The sequence below is a fragment of the Cenococcum geophilum genome, assembly GCF_001692895.1.
Source record: "Cenococcum geophilum 1.58 unplaced genomic scaffold K441scaffold_19, whole genome shotgun sequence".
In the NCBI taxonomy this organism is placed as follows: domain Eukaryota; kingdom Fungi; phylum Ascomycota; class Dothideomycetes; order Gloniales; family Gloniaceae; genus Cenococcum; species Cenococcum geophilum.
Genome location: NW_027137577.1, coordinates 1,416,568 through 1,431,109, shown reverse-complemented (window position 1 = coordinate 1,431,109; position 14,542 = coordinate 1,416,568). Strand labels below are relative to the sequence as shown.

At 39.0% G+C, this 14,542-nt stretch overlaps 1 protein-coding gene across 1 annotated transcript; it reads right to left on the bottom strand.

Moving 5' to 3' along the window:
* Positions 1 to 5,567: 5,567 nt before the first annotated feature.
* K441DRAFT_659381 (uncharacterized protein) lies at positions 5,568 to 5,834 on the bottom strand (the record flags this gene model as incomplete). Its single annotated transcript, XM_067648519.1, is given in 5 exon segments — positions 5,568 to 5,657; positions 5,675 to 5,678; positions 5,698 to 5,701; positions 5,717 to 5,719; positions 5,734 to 5,834. Coding segments are annotated over 5 exon segments (157 nt in total), but the record flags the coding sequence as incomplete, so codon positions are not given.
* Between the last annotated feature and the right edge of the window lie 8,708 nt (positions 5,835 to 14,542).

Genomic DNA, 14,542 nt, shown 5'->3' with positions numbered 1-14,542 from the left:
GGTAATAATAGTGGTTAAGTATAGAGCTTGTCTATCGGTTGTCTTATAATAGTAAGTCAAACGTAAAGCTTAGGCTATTAATTGGTCTCATTGACTGTAGTAGGGCAATCGTTTGTTATAGCAGTACGATATAAGCAAAAGTCGTAGATTATAGGCGTAACGGTATAATCGTACGGTCGGTAGGACGTTAGTCTATAGGACTATAGGCAAAGCGGTATAGTCAATAGGCAGTAGCAGAGTGGTGCTAGCGTTAATAGTCCTGGTAATTTCGTTCCTCGCAGCTCGTAAGTATACGTAGCTTAGTATCCATTAAAAAGGACTATTTAGGTAGCAGTATAGTGCAAGCGTCCGATAGAGAGACGTACGGTTAGTTAATCGGTCGATCAATTAGTAGGTAGGTAGGTAGGCACACACGTTTAGTTAACAGATATACGCGTTACTTAGTCAGTCGATGAGTTCATACGGTCGGAAAGAGGTTACTACTCGGCACGTGCTTCCCCATAGCATAGGCGGCCGTTTAGTAAAAAGAAAAGAAAAAAAGAAGAGAATATAAGGGAGGGTATCTATAAGTATAGGGATTCCATACCTAGCCACTATAGGACTACGGTAATAATAAGCATAAGGGGTGCCTATATAGTGTAAAAATTCCATACCTAGCTACTATAGGACTTTAATAATAATGATTCCTGCTTTGTCTTAGAGTATATATCTCCTACCTTCTTTATTACAGTGATGTGCACGACCAGCTTCCACCCCCCCTCTGGAAAAATATTATTTCGCTTCGGTACGCGGGCTCGCTAGAAATTGTAGCGAACGCCCATGCTTAGCTGCAAGAACTTTACTTCTGGCAGACTTCGCGATTGGCCTTCCTCCGCAGTATTGTGATCTTTGTTAAATATCGTAAGGTTTCCACCCGTACGATATTGCTAAATTTCGTCAGCTATTACGGAGATAGCGTTGTATTCGCGTTTTGGCGACCATAATAAGAGGGAGCGTACGTCTTCAATTTAATTCTCCTGGCCAACTAAGGCGATTCTCCCGGCCAACTAAGGCGGTTCTCCAGGGCAACCAAAAAGGCCCTTGCGTGCAGGCATATGCGTTCGCTACAAACAACTCGCGTACCGAAGCGAAATAATATTTTTCTGAGGTTTTCTGAGGGGGGGTGGAAGCTGGTCGTGCACATCGCTGTATAGGAGTTAGGCTCTCCTTTCTTTCTTTACCTGCTAGTATATAGGGCTCCATTACCTATTAACTACCCTAGGCTATAGGGCTTCTTTAACCTAGGATATAACAGCCTGCAATTGGTTAAGGGATCTTAATATAATGTTACAGCGACTTAGTTAATTAAGGCATGAGCGCCGTTTAGAACGTATGCAAGCCTATATAATTAGAATGTCTATAGACCCGGATATTAAGATAAGGAGAAGAAGAAGGTCGTGGAAAGGACACGTCTATATATATGGAGCTAAGACGTAAGCGAACCCCCCTAACTAGGCCCTATCCAGGTTACGCGCGTCAGTGCCGTAACAAAGACAGTAGGCGACGTCTAATCTACACTACCACAGTATATACCTACCCTTCTTCTTATATATAGTTTAAGAAAATCTTTTAATCTTTAACTATAATACGCGGTTAAGACTTCTGATATTAATATAAGGCTAAAGGCCAATTAATATCTAGATTAACTTAGTAAAGCTATAGGTATCCTAAAATAAGGTTATACCCCTTAATTCCTACGGTATAGAAGTGCATCTCCTATATATCCTATAGACTATCACGGTCCTAACTAGCTATAGAAAAAGCCTATTCCCTATAGTATAGAATCTAGTAACCTCTAATACTTTAAATAGTGCGTATCTATAAGCCGCTAAGGTCCAAATCCAATTCTTTTACTAGTAATTAAAAAATAAACCCTATGGTCGCGCCGCTATCTATGTTACGGCACTGGCAGAACTTGGCAGAACTTCGCATCGGCAAGTTGCCACAGATTGCCGCATATTGCGATCACGTGACGCGAAGATCTTATAAAACACCGAACGGCGCTGCTCTTCTTCTCCTTTCCTTTCCCTAGCTTTAGATTCTCGTTTATAGACAATCCAATCGTACAGGCTTGCGCGACCCTTTTTGCCGTGCTTATGTCTCGATTGACTGAGTCGCTAACAATCTATAAAGCAGTCTCGCGTTACCTATTTATTATTAACTTAAATGGAGATAGGAATAACTATACAGCAGCTTACTCCCTCCTTCTCTTGCTAGTCTAGTGTAAGGAAGTAAAAATCTACTAGGCTCTTTCTTTTCCTAATTAATCTAACTCTTATTTCTTCTACTTACACCGATAGCGTCCTATAAAATGTGGTTCGTGCACGCAGTTAAGAACATTAACTTTCTGGCGCGTCGCGTAGTAAATAGATAACTTTATCAATCAAATACACCACCAAGATGGTTCGTAACTATATATCCAATGATCTAGATTTTGTGCAGCCTACCCACGGGCAGTCTCCGGGCACATTCATCCCACACATCTAAGATTAGTAAGCGCTTACTAAGTCCCGCATGGGCCGCCATCGCGAATGCGGAAGAACTTCAAAAAAGCATGTTCTTACCGCAACTTACACCACAGAATATCTATGCAACTATGTAGTAAATAGACTAGTCTAGGGCACGGAATTAATAGCTTATTATGCAGACTAAAAGTCCTAAACAGCTTATAAAGCAAACATTAGTGCTAGGCTTGAAGATATAACGCCAAATTGGACGACTTTAATAGCAAGTTTCTGAAAGTTTTCTACTATAAAGTCGCTCTAAATCTACACCTTGCAAAGCCTATATCAGCTTCCTACTATATAGCATGGCCGATAGCTCTTTGTTTAATATCGATTCGACTCTTCCTGACGTTAATAAGCTCCTATAGCGTCGCCCTGCTGCCTATACTGCCTCTACTGCCCTAGTGCGAAAACCTAGTGACCGCCAGAGCAACCCTATTAAAATCCTCAATATTCTATCCCCCCTTCATTAGGCTGTTCCGGCCGCTTGGTATAAGGTTCCTTAGGCTCTATTAACTCTATCCTGGTTTCGCCAGCCATGGCGTATAGTGCATAATTGTTAGGCGGTTGTAGAGAGCTTAACGTAGGCCTCTGCGTAGGAGTTGTTCTCTCCTCCTATAACTTTACCCCCTAGCCATTATAAATATTACGCTGCTTCTACTGCTTCGGTATATAATATAAATAATCCTCTTCTACCGTGGCTTTAATCGCTGTTGCTAGAAGTTGAGATCTAATGTCTAGAATGGTAGCCGAACCCCTAGTTATACTAGGACCTAGCTCTAGTGGTAAAAAAGGTGGTTGACTCTATACCCGCCCACCATCTTCTGGAGCCGTACGATGGCGAGATCTTTAAGGATATTAACGCCGCTTTTAACTAGTACTAGGACTACGCTTTTAGCAAAGGCTTCTTTATTATTATACTGTCCTCTAGCAACAAAACTAGCCTACGGCCATACTATGTCTTTGGCTGTAAATACTATAGTAAGTACACCCGGAATTACCGCAAGTTAGATAACTTCCGCGGTGAGAATAGCAACCGGCAGCAAGAGGCTACTAAGGTACACCAAAAGAACTGCGGCTGGTGTACTCAGGTGGCCTAAAAGAAGCTCCCTAGCTATATAGGTGATGTTAAAGGATAGGTGGCGAGTATTACGCGTGCTAAGTACTGTAATCTAAATGCTCTAGAGGCTCTAAAACACAACTTCGCCGCGAATCCTCTTGCCTATATCGGCTACTAGGATTAACTACCAGAGGCTAAAGAGGCAGCCGCAGAAGCCTACGCTCTTAGGGTAACTTAAGAGACCTATCTTACTGCATAGCGTTAGCTTTCTGCCCGAGAGTTATATATAAGTAAGAAGAAATACTATAGCTTAACGCAATTGTTAAGTGGCCTTCCTAGTGGAGCTAAGGGCCAGCCGCGAGCGCTTAGCGCGCTTAAGCTGCTTTTTTACTAGCATAGATTTAAGTACTGGTCTTAATATACCTATACAATTAATCTAGAATTAGGTCGTTTAATTGCCCGGAGTCTCTAGTAGCTTGTGTTCTGGCTTTCTATCTAGGTAGATTTGGCATAAAGGTTTATTACTGACTTTAGCTGCTAAATGGATGCTATATTTAATACCAATCAATCTAAGCTCTTATTGGCTATTATTACTGGCGTTACTAATATAGGGTCCTCTTTTCTAGTAATATAGTCGTTTATTAAGAGCGAGTCTTAGCTAGATTAGACCTTTTTACTAGAGTCTGCTTAGTAGAAGCTTTAGAAACGGCTACCTAAAGTTATTGTCGCTGATTTTGGTAAGGGCCTTACAGCCGCCTTATTGGTAGGGCAGTTAATCGCAGTTATTCTCCAGTACTGCCAATAGTACGCCGCGAAGGTAATGAAGAAGCGGATTGATAAGGGGATCTAGATAAAGGCTAAGAGGCCATATGGCTACTTAGTGGAAGAGAGGAAGGTAGTAAAGGAACTGTTTTGGCCCTACCTAAAATCTAAGACGGTAGTAGAGCTTAAAGCCAATTAAAAGGTAGTCCTAGATAAGCTATACCTATGTAATAAGGTGTGGTTTTAGACTATATACGTTAAAAAGGAGAGCCAGATGATTACCTGCTATATTAGGTAAGTTTTATTTTAATCTAGGGAGTAGGATACTTAAAAGCATCCTACTCTCCAGCTTAAAAACCTTATTTTAACGTTAGCTTTTCCTTAACCGCTTACTCCCTTACTAGATACCTTCTAAATTTAGGTATAGTGGCAAGTTAATGAGGTAAGGGTATTAACGGAGGATTAAAATGCTTTACCAATTATTAATTAAGCCTTAAGGATACTATAATTAAGCTAAAGAGGTGGATTTTAATATTATGTAAGGAATTAATTAAATCCGAATATATATCTGAAACGTCCCTCCCCCAAATTATTACCCTAGATCTCTTTTAGCACCACTTTGCGCAGATTAACGGTGTAGTAATATACTACGCGCTTCAGCGAATCTTTAACTCTATGTGTGGCGCGAGAGCTTTAACGGATAAGGAAAAGCAGGAGTAGGCTGATTGGGAGTAGAAGCAGGACGACTATAACTGCGAGGACCCCTACTAATATGGCCTCCCTTACCGCTATATGCTTATTTAGTGCTTAATGCAGAGGCTTCCTATATCGCCGGCTTTAATCTATCCTCGCTAGTATATCGCGATAAAGCTAATTGCTGCTTTAGATTGGCAATCGCAATATATTGAGAATATGGCGTTCTAAGGCGACCCTCTGCTAGAGCACCTGGAAGCTCTTACTAGGATCTGGCTATTAGTTCTCCGCCTCCTTAATATTATTAAGGACCTTTTTACTAAAGAAATAAGCGAGCTTGCTAAGAAATTTGAAGACTTTAAGGTAGCTTAAATGGCTATTTTAAATAGATAGGTAGAGCTTCGATTGCTACCCAAGGGCGCTCCATTTAAGGTTCCTTTAAAGGCTCGCTGGCAGCCACTACCTAAAAAGAAGTATGGTAAGGCTAACTAGCGGGGCAAAACAAGTGCTAAGATTGCTAAATGTGCTGCCGATGTAGCCGAGCAAGAGCTCTAAAAGGAAAGGTAGGAGGAGGCCTAGAAGTAGAAGGAGAAGGTAGAGTCTAAACCTACTCAACTGAGCGGTAGTGTAAATCTTAGCTATTTTTTGATCTAAAACAAAGAACCGGCCGACGAAGTGGATGAGGATATTAAGGAGGATAAGGAGCAACCGTTTAACGAGCCGTCGGTACTATATGACGAAGTTTTAGGGGGGTTGGAGGACGAAGTGGTTATTTTAGAAGTGGGGGAGGACGATAACTCGTGGCTTAATAACGCGGAAGTACTCTAAGGTACTATATTAGACGACCCTTACTAAAATATTGGTGAGAAGGAGCCTATTGCGAACTATTTAGTATCTAATAATTATTAAGAGCCGCTACCTCTCCTACTCTATTAATCTGGTAGAGCGGCGCGCACCAGAGCTTAAAGGACCTATACTTAATTAGCCCGTGGTAATTCTATATTAATCTTAAGTGATACTAATAAGGGTCCTAGTGATACCAAGCTAAAGGAAATTGTCATTCCGTTGAAATTAAAGCGACTGCGATAGGGAGCTTCTGTAGACGCGTATAAGGCTTATAAAGCTAGCATACTTGCTATTAGGTCCCCTTAGGCCAAGCGAACGCGTGGTAATAAAAAGGGAAAAGATCCTATTGAAATAGACGGCCGAATATTGGAGTATTACACATATAAATAGTGCTTTGTTATTTAAATCAAGTTCGCGATAGCGGCCCGTGCGGGACTTAGTAAGCGCTTACTAATCTTAGATATGTGGGATGAATGTGCCCGGAGACTGCCCGGCCTACCCAATATATTATTTCCAAAAATTAGGTTGCAAAAAAGCTACCGCTAGAGTCTGAACCACTACCTCCTTTTAATCCTCTCCCTATATACAACGAGAACGAATACAGTAAGCCAAATCTTCTAGATAATATCAATAATTGAGGATCCTTGGCAGCTGTTTAAGCTGTTTTAGACGGACGAATTAATTAACCGGCTTATAAAGCATACGAATAAGAATATAAAGCTCTACCCACTTCCTAAGGATAAGGACTTCCCTCGTAGGTGAAAGCCTATATCGCGGCAGGAGCTATATACATATTTGGCAGTGCTAATTCATATAGGCTTGCACATAGAAAGCTCTATTAAGGACTATTAGTATAAGGACTTTAGCTATAAAATAATGCATATTCTTCGAAACTATATTTTAGCAAATTAATAGCAGCAACTTAATCGCTACTTCTACTGCACTAAGCTAAGGTCTAAAGACGATAAAGCCTTCTAGAATATATTTAAGAGGATTAAGGAACTTAGTAAGGAACTACACCTTACCTTAATAAAGTACTATAAACCCAGAATCTACCTTACCGTTAATAAGATAATTAAACGCTTTACTGGTTGCGCTCTTAAGATTGTAAATATACCGACGAAGCCTATACTAAAGGGCTTTAAGATATAGCTATTAGGTAACTAAGGCTATATTCTTAATTAGATATTTTATATAAAAGGTAATAATAAAGGCCTAGTAGATCTAGATAAGTTTTGGATAGAGGAAGAAGGCTTTTTAAAGATATAGGTAGTAGTAATAGATCTGTTAACTTAGGAAGATCTAAAGACGGGCCAGTGTCTCTATTAGCCAAATATGCACATCATCTGGCTAGATAACCTCTTTACCTCTATTAAACTACTTTAGTAACTTCGGAAGCTTAGAATTAGGGGTATAGGAATGGTACGGACAACTAAAACGAAGCGTAAGGAATTAGATGAGGTAAAAGGCAATAAAAAAGGGCAGGGGAAAAAGGTATAAAATTAATTACCGATCGAGCAAATTGACCGATAGCTTGTTGAGCTTAAATTAATATACTAGAGCCAGATTGAATGGGGCAAATTATATAGAAGGCTTTCTAAAGACGGAACAGTTATAGAATTTGCCTAGAAGGACGCTAATATGGTCTTATTTATAAGTACTATTAGCGATGGTTTGTACTTAAATTTAACTTTAAGGCTTTATGGTTAATGACGTTATATATTATAAGTTTAAACTTTGTTAAATGTAAGCGATAATAACCTGCTACTACCTCTAGCGGCGCCTAATAGACTTGTAAAGTATCCGGAGATGTAGCTAGGAAGTGGTTACCAATACTAGAGTTTATTAATATATATAATTGCTTTATAAAAGGCGTTAATACTACTAACTAAATAAGATCCTATTACACCTTACTTAAGATCCACCGCCGTACCTAGAAGCCTCTCTTCTACTTCCTCCTTAATACGACTGTTACCAACTCCTATAAATTATCCTCTATGTGTACCCGTGGCTGGGTGCACTGTGCCGGCTATAAAGCTTTCCGCGAAGCTCTTGTTAACTCTCTATTTAAACACTCTGCCTCTTAAGCTTAAGCTGACCGTGTATAGGTTTCTATTCAGGATATATAGTAGTACCTAGTAGTATATTATGGATATAAAGCAGTTAAGATCAATCGGAAGTAGAAGGCTTACTCTATATGCTTAGCGGCAGGAAGGAAGAGCTATATAAAGAAGCTTTTAAACAGGAAGCCTCTATGCGATCTTTTAGTAAATATAATAAAGAGACCGCGCGATAGTAAGGACTTTAAGAGACCTTAAAGGGCGTTAAGAACAATGTACGGGTGTAAACTCTATTAAATACCACTATGTAAAGATGGCCTATGTTAGCAGGAGTATGTAGATTAACTTAACTCCAAAGAATAAAGCTCTATATACAATATATACCAATATTTCAATATATTTGTAACTTTATTTAAGAGTTCTAGTGATGCGGCAGAACGACTTACCGCCCATATATAATTGGTGCGCACGGGCCACATTTTATAGGACGTTATTATCGGTGTAAGGGATAGCCCTTTTTACCGCAGTTATAATAAACGCGTAACTCTTAGTTCTACCTATTTAGATTAGGTTTTTACCTATTATTATTCTAAGGCTAACTAACATTACTCTAGGGCTTTAAAGCCTACTTATATTATTCTTTTATAGAGTAGTTAAGTTGGAATCTACCCCTATTATTTAAGCTAGGTTTAGTCCTACGCTCTTTATTATTAGCGTCTTATTCCTTTTACTTGCCTAAATAGTCTCTTTTAGTATTTTTAATCCAAGTAGCTTTAGAGATAAGCTTTTCTTAAAAGGTAGGAATTTCGCCCTTCTCTTATATAGCCTATTAAATCTTAGGTTATAACTTAGTAAGTAGCTAGTAAAGTTATATAGTATTATTCTATAAGTTTAAGTAGGGTATATTATCTTCTAGTTCTTCTAAGTAGTTTATAAACTAGACTATACTCTAGCCTTCTTGCTATTTAGCGTTATAGTATTACTAGTTATAATCTATTTTTTAATTAGTATGGTCTTAAACCTAATTAACTAACTAGGACTTAAGTTCGCTAAATTTAAGGGGTATAGTAAGTTTCTTCTTATAGCATGTCTATAAGCTCTTAACAGTGCTATATAGGAAGATAAAAGCAATTAGTATCTAATTATACTTATTAAAGTAACGTTTCGGATCTAGCTAAAACTTAATTTTATATTAATAGATAAAACAATTACAGTTCTAGAGACTATTACTATTATACTTATTAGGTTCCTTTATACGGAATTTAGGGTTTTCTAACGTTATAACGTAGTATAGCGTTACCCCTTTAAGTCCGCTTCGTGTCTGGGGTATTTATACTTTTCTTAATTATACTTACAATTGTTCTTAGTAGTCTTAATATACTTATCTTAATTATATCTCCAACTTCTTTATTTTTTATAGGGTTTCGCGTAATAACTACTCTAATAACTCCCTAGCGGTAATTTTTTTAAAGGTCTCGCAAGGTTAGATAGACTAGCTATCCCTTATATAGATAGGTGCCGTATAGATATGGCCCATGCACACCAAATAAAGAACATTAACTTCCTTAACACTAGTAGCAACTAGATAGCTTCATTAATTAAATAAACCACTAATATAGTCAGAAATCGTACGTCTAACAATAAGGACTTTGTTCCGCCCACTTAATATCCTAAGTTATCGCGTTGGATAAAGAAAAAAACTACCACCTACGCTAAAACCACTGCCTTATTTTGAGCCTCTGCCTATCTATAATAAAAACACCTATAGCACCCTAAAGCTTCCACACTATATCAATTCTAGTAATCCCTATTAAATATTTAAACTGTTTTAGACTAACAAGCTACTAGATAAGCTTATAAAGTTTATAAACTAAAACGCTAAGCTGCACCTAACGCCTAAAGAGAAGAAACTAAAAGATAGTCCTTAGCTATGGAAACCGGTATATAGGCTAGAGCTTTATGTGTATTTAGCAGTGCTTATATATATAGGCTTACATATAGAACCTACTATTAAGGATTACTGGTATAAAGACTTTAGCTATAGTATAATGTATATTATTAGACAATATATAGGATGCAACCGGTAGCAGCAAATTAATTACTACTTTTACTGCACCATACTAAGGGAGGAAGACAATAAGGACTTCTAGAATACTTTTAAAAGAATATAGAACCTTAGCGAGTACCTCCGCCTTTACTATAGGGAGTTCTATTAGCTAGGAATTAACCTCGCCGTTAATAAGACAATTAAAGGCTTTACCGGCCGTGTACCTAAAATAGTAAATATTCCTACTAAGCTAACGCTAGAGGGCTTTAAAATATAGGTATTAGGCAATTAGGGCTACGTACTTAATTAGATATTTTATATAAAAGGCAGCAAAGGAGGCCTATATAATTTAGATCTACACTAGCATTAAGATAAAGGCTTTTTAAAGACGCAGGCAGTAGTGCTTAATTTCCTTATATAGCGAGACAATGTTACCGGCGAGCGCCTTTATCCTCCTAATAAGTATATAGTTTGGCTTAATAATCTATTTACATTTATCCGACTTCTTTAACAACTTTAAAAGCTTGGAATTGGCGGTATAGGCACTGTTTATATAACTAGAACAAAACGTAAGGAGTAGGAGGAGGCTAGAGAGCAAAAAATAGTATTAAATTTAGGAACAAATCTACCGCCAATTAAGTAAATTAACTCGTTGCTAGCCGACCTAAAATTAATACACAACTCTTAAATTCCTTGGGGTACGTTATACGCAGAGACTTTAGAGGATAGTACGGTAATAGAGTTCGCCTAAAAGGACGCTTAGGTGGTCCTATTTATAAGTACTATCGCTAATAGTAAGTGTATTTAATTTCTAAAACCTTAATACCATACCCGCGAGCTAATAACGTTATATATTACTAGCTTTAGAAAAGGTTAAGCGACTATAAAGACGGCCAGCTATAACGGCTAGCGGCGCTACACAGACTCGGAAGATCTTTGGCAATAACGCCAGGAAGTAGTTATAGATACCAGCGTTTATTAACTTCTATAATCGCTTTATAAAAGGTATTAATGCTACTAACTAGATAAGGTTATATTATTCCTCTCTTAAGCGTTACCAGAAGACTTAAAAACCGCTATTTTACTTCTTTATTAATATAATCGTCACCAACTGCTTTAAGATGTCCTCCTTTGCTGCTTTAAGCTAGCTAAATAAGGCTAGCCATAAAGCCTTTATCGAATGACTCGTTAACTCCCTCTTTAAGCACTTAATGCGCGTCACTAAGGCCTCCCGCTAGCGCGTTCCTATAAGCCAAATATAATAGTACCTAGCGGTAGAGTATAGATATAAGCTAAAGAAGATAAACAATAAAGATATAGCTTGCTTAGCGTGCTCTAAAGCAGAAAGAAAAGCTTCTACTAAGAGATTAGGTGGTAGGAAGCCTTTAGGCGATTTAGTAATAAATACCGTTCGGAAACCTCGTAAGTAGTGGAAGAGACCTTAAAGGACTGCTAGGACTAAATTTGGGTGTAGACTCTACCAAATACCGCTCTGTAAATTAGGGCCTTACTAGCAGGAATATATCGATTAAATTAACACCAAAGATTAACTGTAGATAGACAATATTTATATATATTTAAAGCTTTATACAAATCTTAAGTGTATAGCAGAACGCCTTACCGCTAACAAACGCAGCTGTTTAATTGGTTAAGCTTGGGCCACCATTCTACGGACGAATCTATCTATGTAAGGGATAGCTTCTTTATAGGAAAAGGGAATATACTCCTTTAGGGAGACTCTCTAAGCCTCTTACGGTAGGGGCGTTATTTTAGGGGGTAAGGAAGTATAGCCCGTTATCGTTAATTAATAGCCATACGTTCCTTCTATAAAGGATTATAAGTAATTAAAATTATAAGAGGCTAGTCTAACTAGAATATATAATTATTTAATTAGCCTGCGAAGCCCTACTGCACGCGTCCACGTCGCCGCGGGTGGAAACATTATCGGGAAATCATTCCCTATAATGGCTAAGTGCAGAGGCGATAGAGGAGAGCCGTCGCAGCGCGCGCAGCGCGCTGGTGTTGCGACTCTGTGGTATTAAGCCTACGACGCGTATATCGCCCTTAACAACACTAGGAGTCCTACTGCCCCTACTTAGGGCTCCTGCCATACCATCTAGGGGGGCTATTAAGGGAAACTAGGATACGAAAACCGCCTAACGTATAACTACCTAGCTCGCAGCTAGGCCCGAAACTAGCCTTATTTAGCTAGTTAACGTAGACGCGCCCTAGGCGTATAACAGGACACCCTTAGGCTTATACTAGCTCTAAGACCAAGAGGATACGGTAAGGGTGTAGGGAACCTCTTTTTATAAGAACTTATTAAGGTTAACGCGTCGCAGATACTTTATACAAAACTTATTAAGACCCTAAGGCCACCGTGAAGAACTTATTAAGGCCCTACCCAAAGAACTTATTAAGGCCCCTCTACGAGGGCCTATCTAGTATCCGGTATACCTAGGTAACTTAAAAGAGGGTCTTAATAGGCATAGTACGCGCGACCTGGACGATAGCAACGTAATAGCGATATAATGGCGACGTAACGGCGACTAAACGGCTTAATAAGGTAGAAACACGGGTAAAGCTCTAGGCAGCGGAAACACAGGCCAGCTTTAACGGCCCTATGGCGTACAACTTAGTTAACTTATAGGTAACTTATAGGAGGGTCTTAATAGGCGTAGTATACGTAACCTAATGCGCATATATATAAGGCGACTTATAGGAGGGTCTTAATAGGCGTAGTATATGTAACCTAATGCATATATATAGGGGAGGCTATAGGGGAAACACAGGCCAGTTAGATAAGGTCTTAATAGTTAGAGATATAGGCCAGCTTATAAAAGGGGGGGATATAAGCTTAATTAGTAGGAGAGGGGGGAGTAGGTTGTCCGGTGCGGGACCTAGTATCTCTACAGCCCCTTTCCTATAAGACACGGTCGGCCTATTATAAGGAAACTCTTATAGGTAATATAAAACGGGAACCTCCCGTGGGGCGTAGTGTATAGTAGCTACTACTGGCTTTAAGGACCTTACCCCTTAGCTAGGCTCTAACCCTTAGTGCACCTAGTAGGTAGATAGGATTACGTCCTAGCTAAAGAGACTACTATATGGCTTAAGAGAATAGATGCGCGTGTTGGTATATTAATAAACGGAACCGTCCATCTTTAGGGCGGTATGCTAGTAAGATATACTTAAGGAGCAAATAGGAGTTACTTAGGTAGGAAGGTTTTAGCTAGGCCTAATTATAGAAAGTGCGCCTAAGTCTACATTGCAGGATATAGCTATAACGCCTTTATAGGATTACGCCAGTAGGCGCGTAAAACGGGAGTTACGACCCCTAGAAATGGCAGCTTATGCCTATACCAGTAGAAATAATAGAAAAGGCGTAAAACTAAAGGCTATAGAAGGCTTCTAAACTATATAAAAGTATACTAACTTTAGGAGGAGACTCTTATATAGACTGCTGGGGGGTAAACTAGTACTTAGGCTAATAACCCGTTATAAGATATCTAAAAGAATAGTGAAATTCCCTATATAAGTGGTAGTGGCAGCTAACTGCTTATAGACTAGGACTAAAGCACTAAAAAACTGGGGTAGAGGCTTAGATAAGCAGGTATATTAAACTCTACTATATTACTAGCTAATATATAACTACCTGCCCCTGACCCCTAATAGAAAGCATTAACGACCTCTTATATTAATAAATAAGCGATCGCGAGCGAATAAGTAGACAAATGAGTAAATATACGGCCCCTCCTAACCCCTAGGGCGATCGCCCGCGGAGTATGCAGTCACTCGCCGTTTTTTCTACCAAATACTACTTAGCAGCCTGGATTGCGACCCACGGTTTTCCCTGTCTTCTTTTAACGGAGTGGTGACCCTTAGAAAGGGCCTAGCTGGGGCCTAGGCATAAAAGATACCCAAATATACAATATCCCGCTCGCTTATTAGTATTACGGTAGTTAGAACGGATAAATCCCCCTTACGCCTTTAATAGGCCCTAGGGGGGGGAAGGCATAGCGTATATGGTAATAGTTAGACAAGAAATAGTATATAGGGGATAGCTAAGATACGGGAAACAGCAGTACGGCAATTAATTGGTAAGGCCTAGCTGGGACGTAGTAAACCCTAGCTAGGGTAAGCTAGAGAAGAAAGTAGTGGTTCCTAAGGAGTTCGAACATCTAAGGAGGACAGGACGTAGCCGTAGACCCGTAGGGCCGCCGCTATGGACAGATATGGTAAATCGGGGTTTTTCATCCTACTGAGGTGGCTTATAGGGTTTTTCCTCCCCCCTAGCAGCAAGGGTTTTTTCCCGTTAATATTACTTTTCCCTTATATACGGAGTAGTCTGCGTAGGGCTAGATAGTATCTATATCAGACGTTAATTAAAGAAGAATTAATTAATTATTTAATTAATAGTATAAAATAAGAGTTATAGGTAAGTAGAAGATAAGTTAAGGTAGAATAATCTTTATATAATAAAGGATAAATGCTTTTTAACCTCTTCTATTTAGAGACTAATTACTAGCTC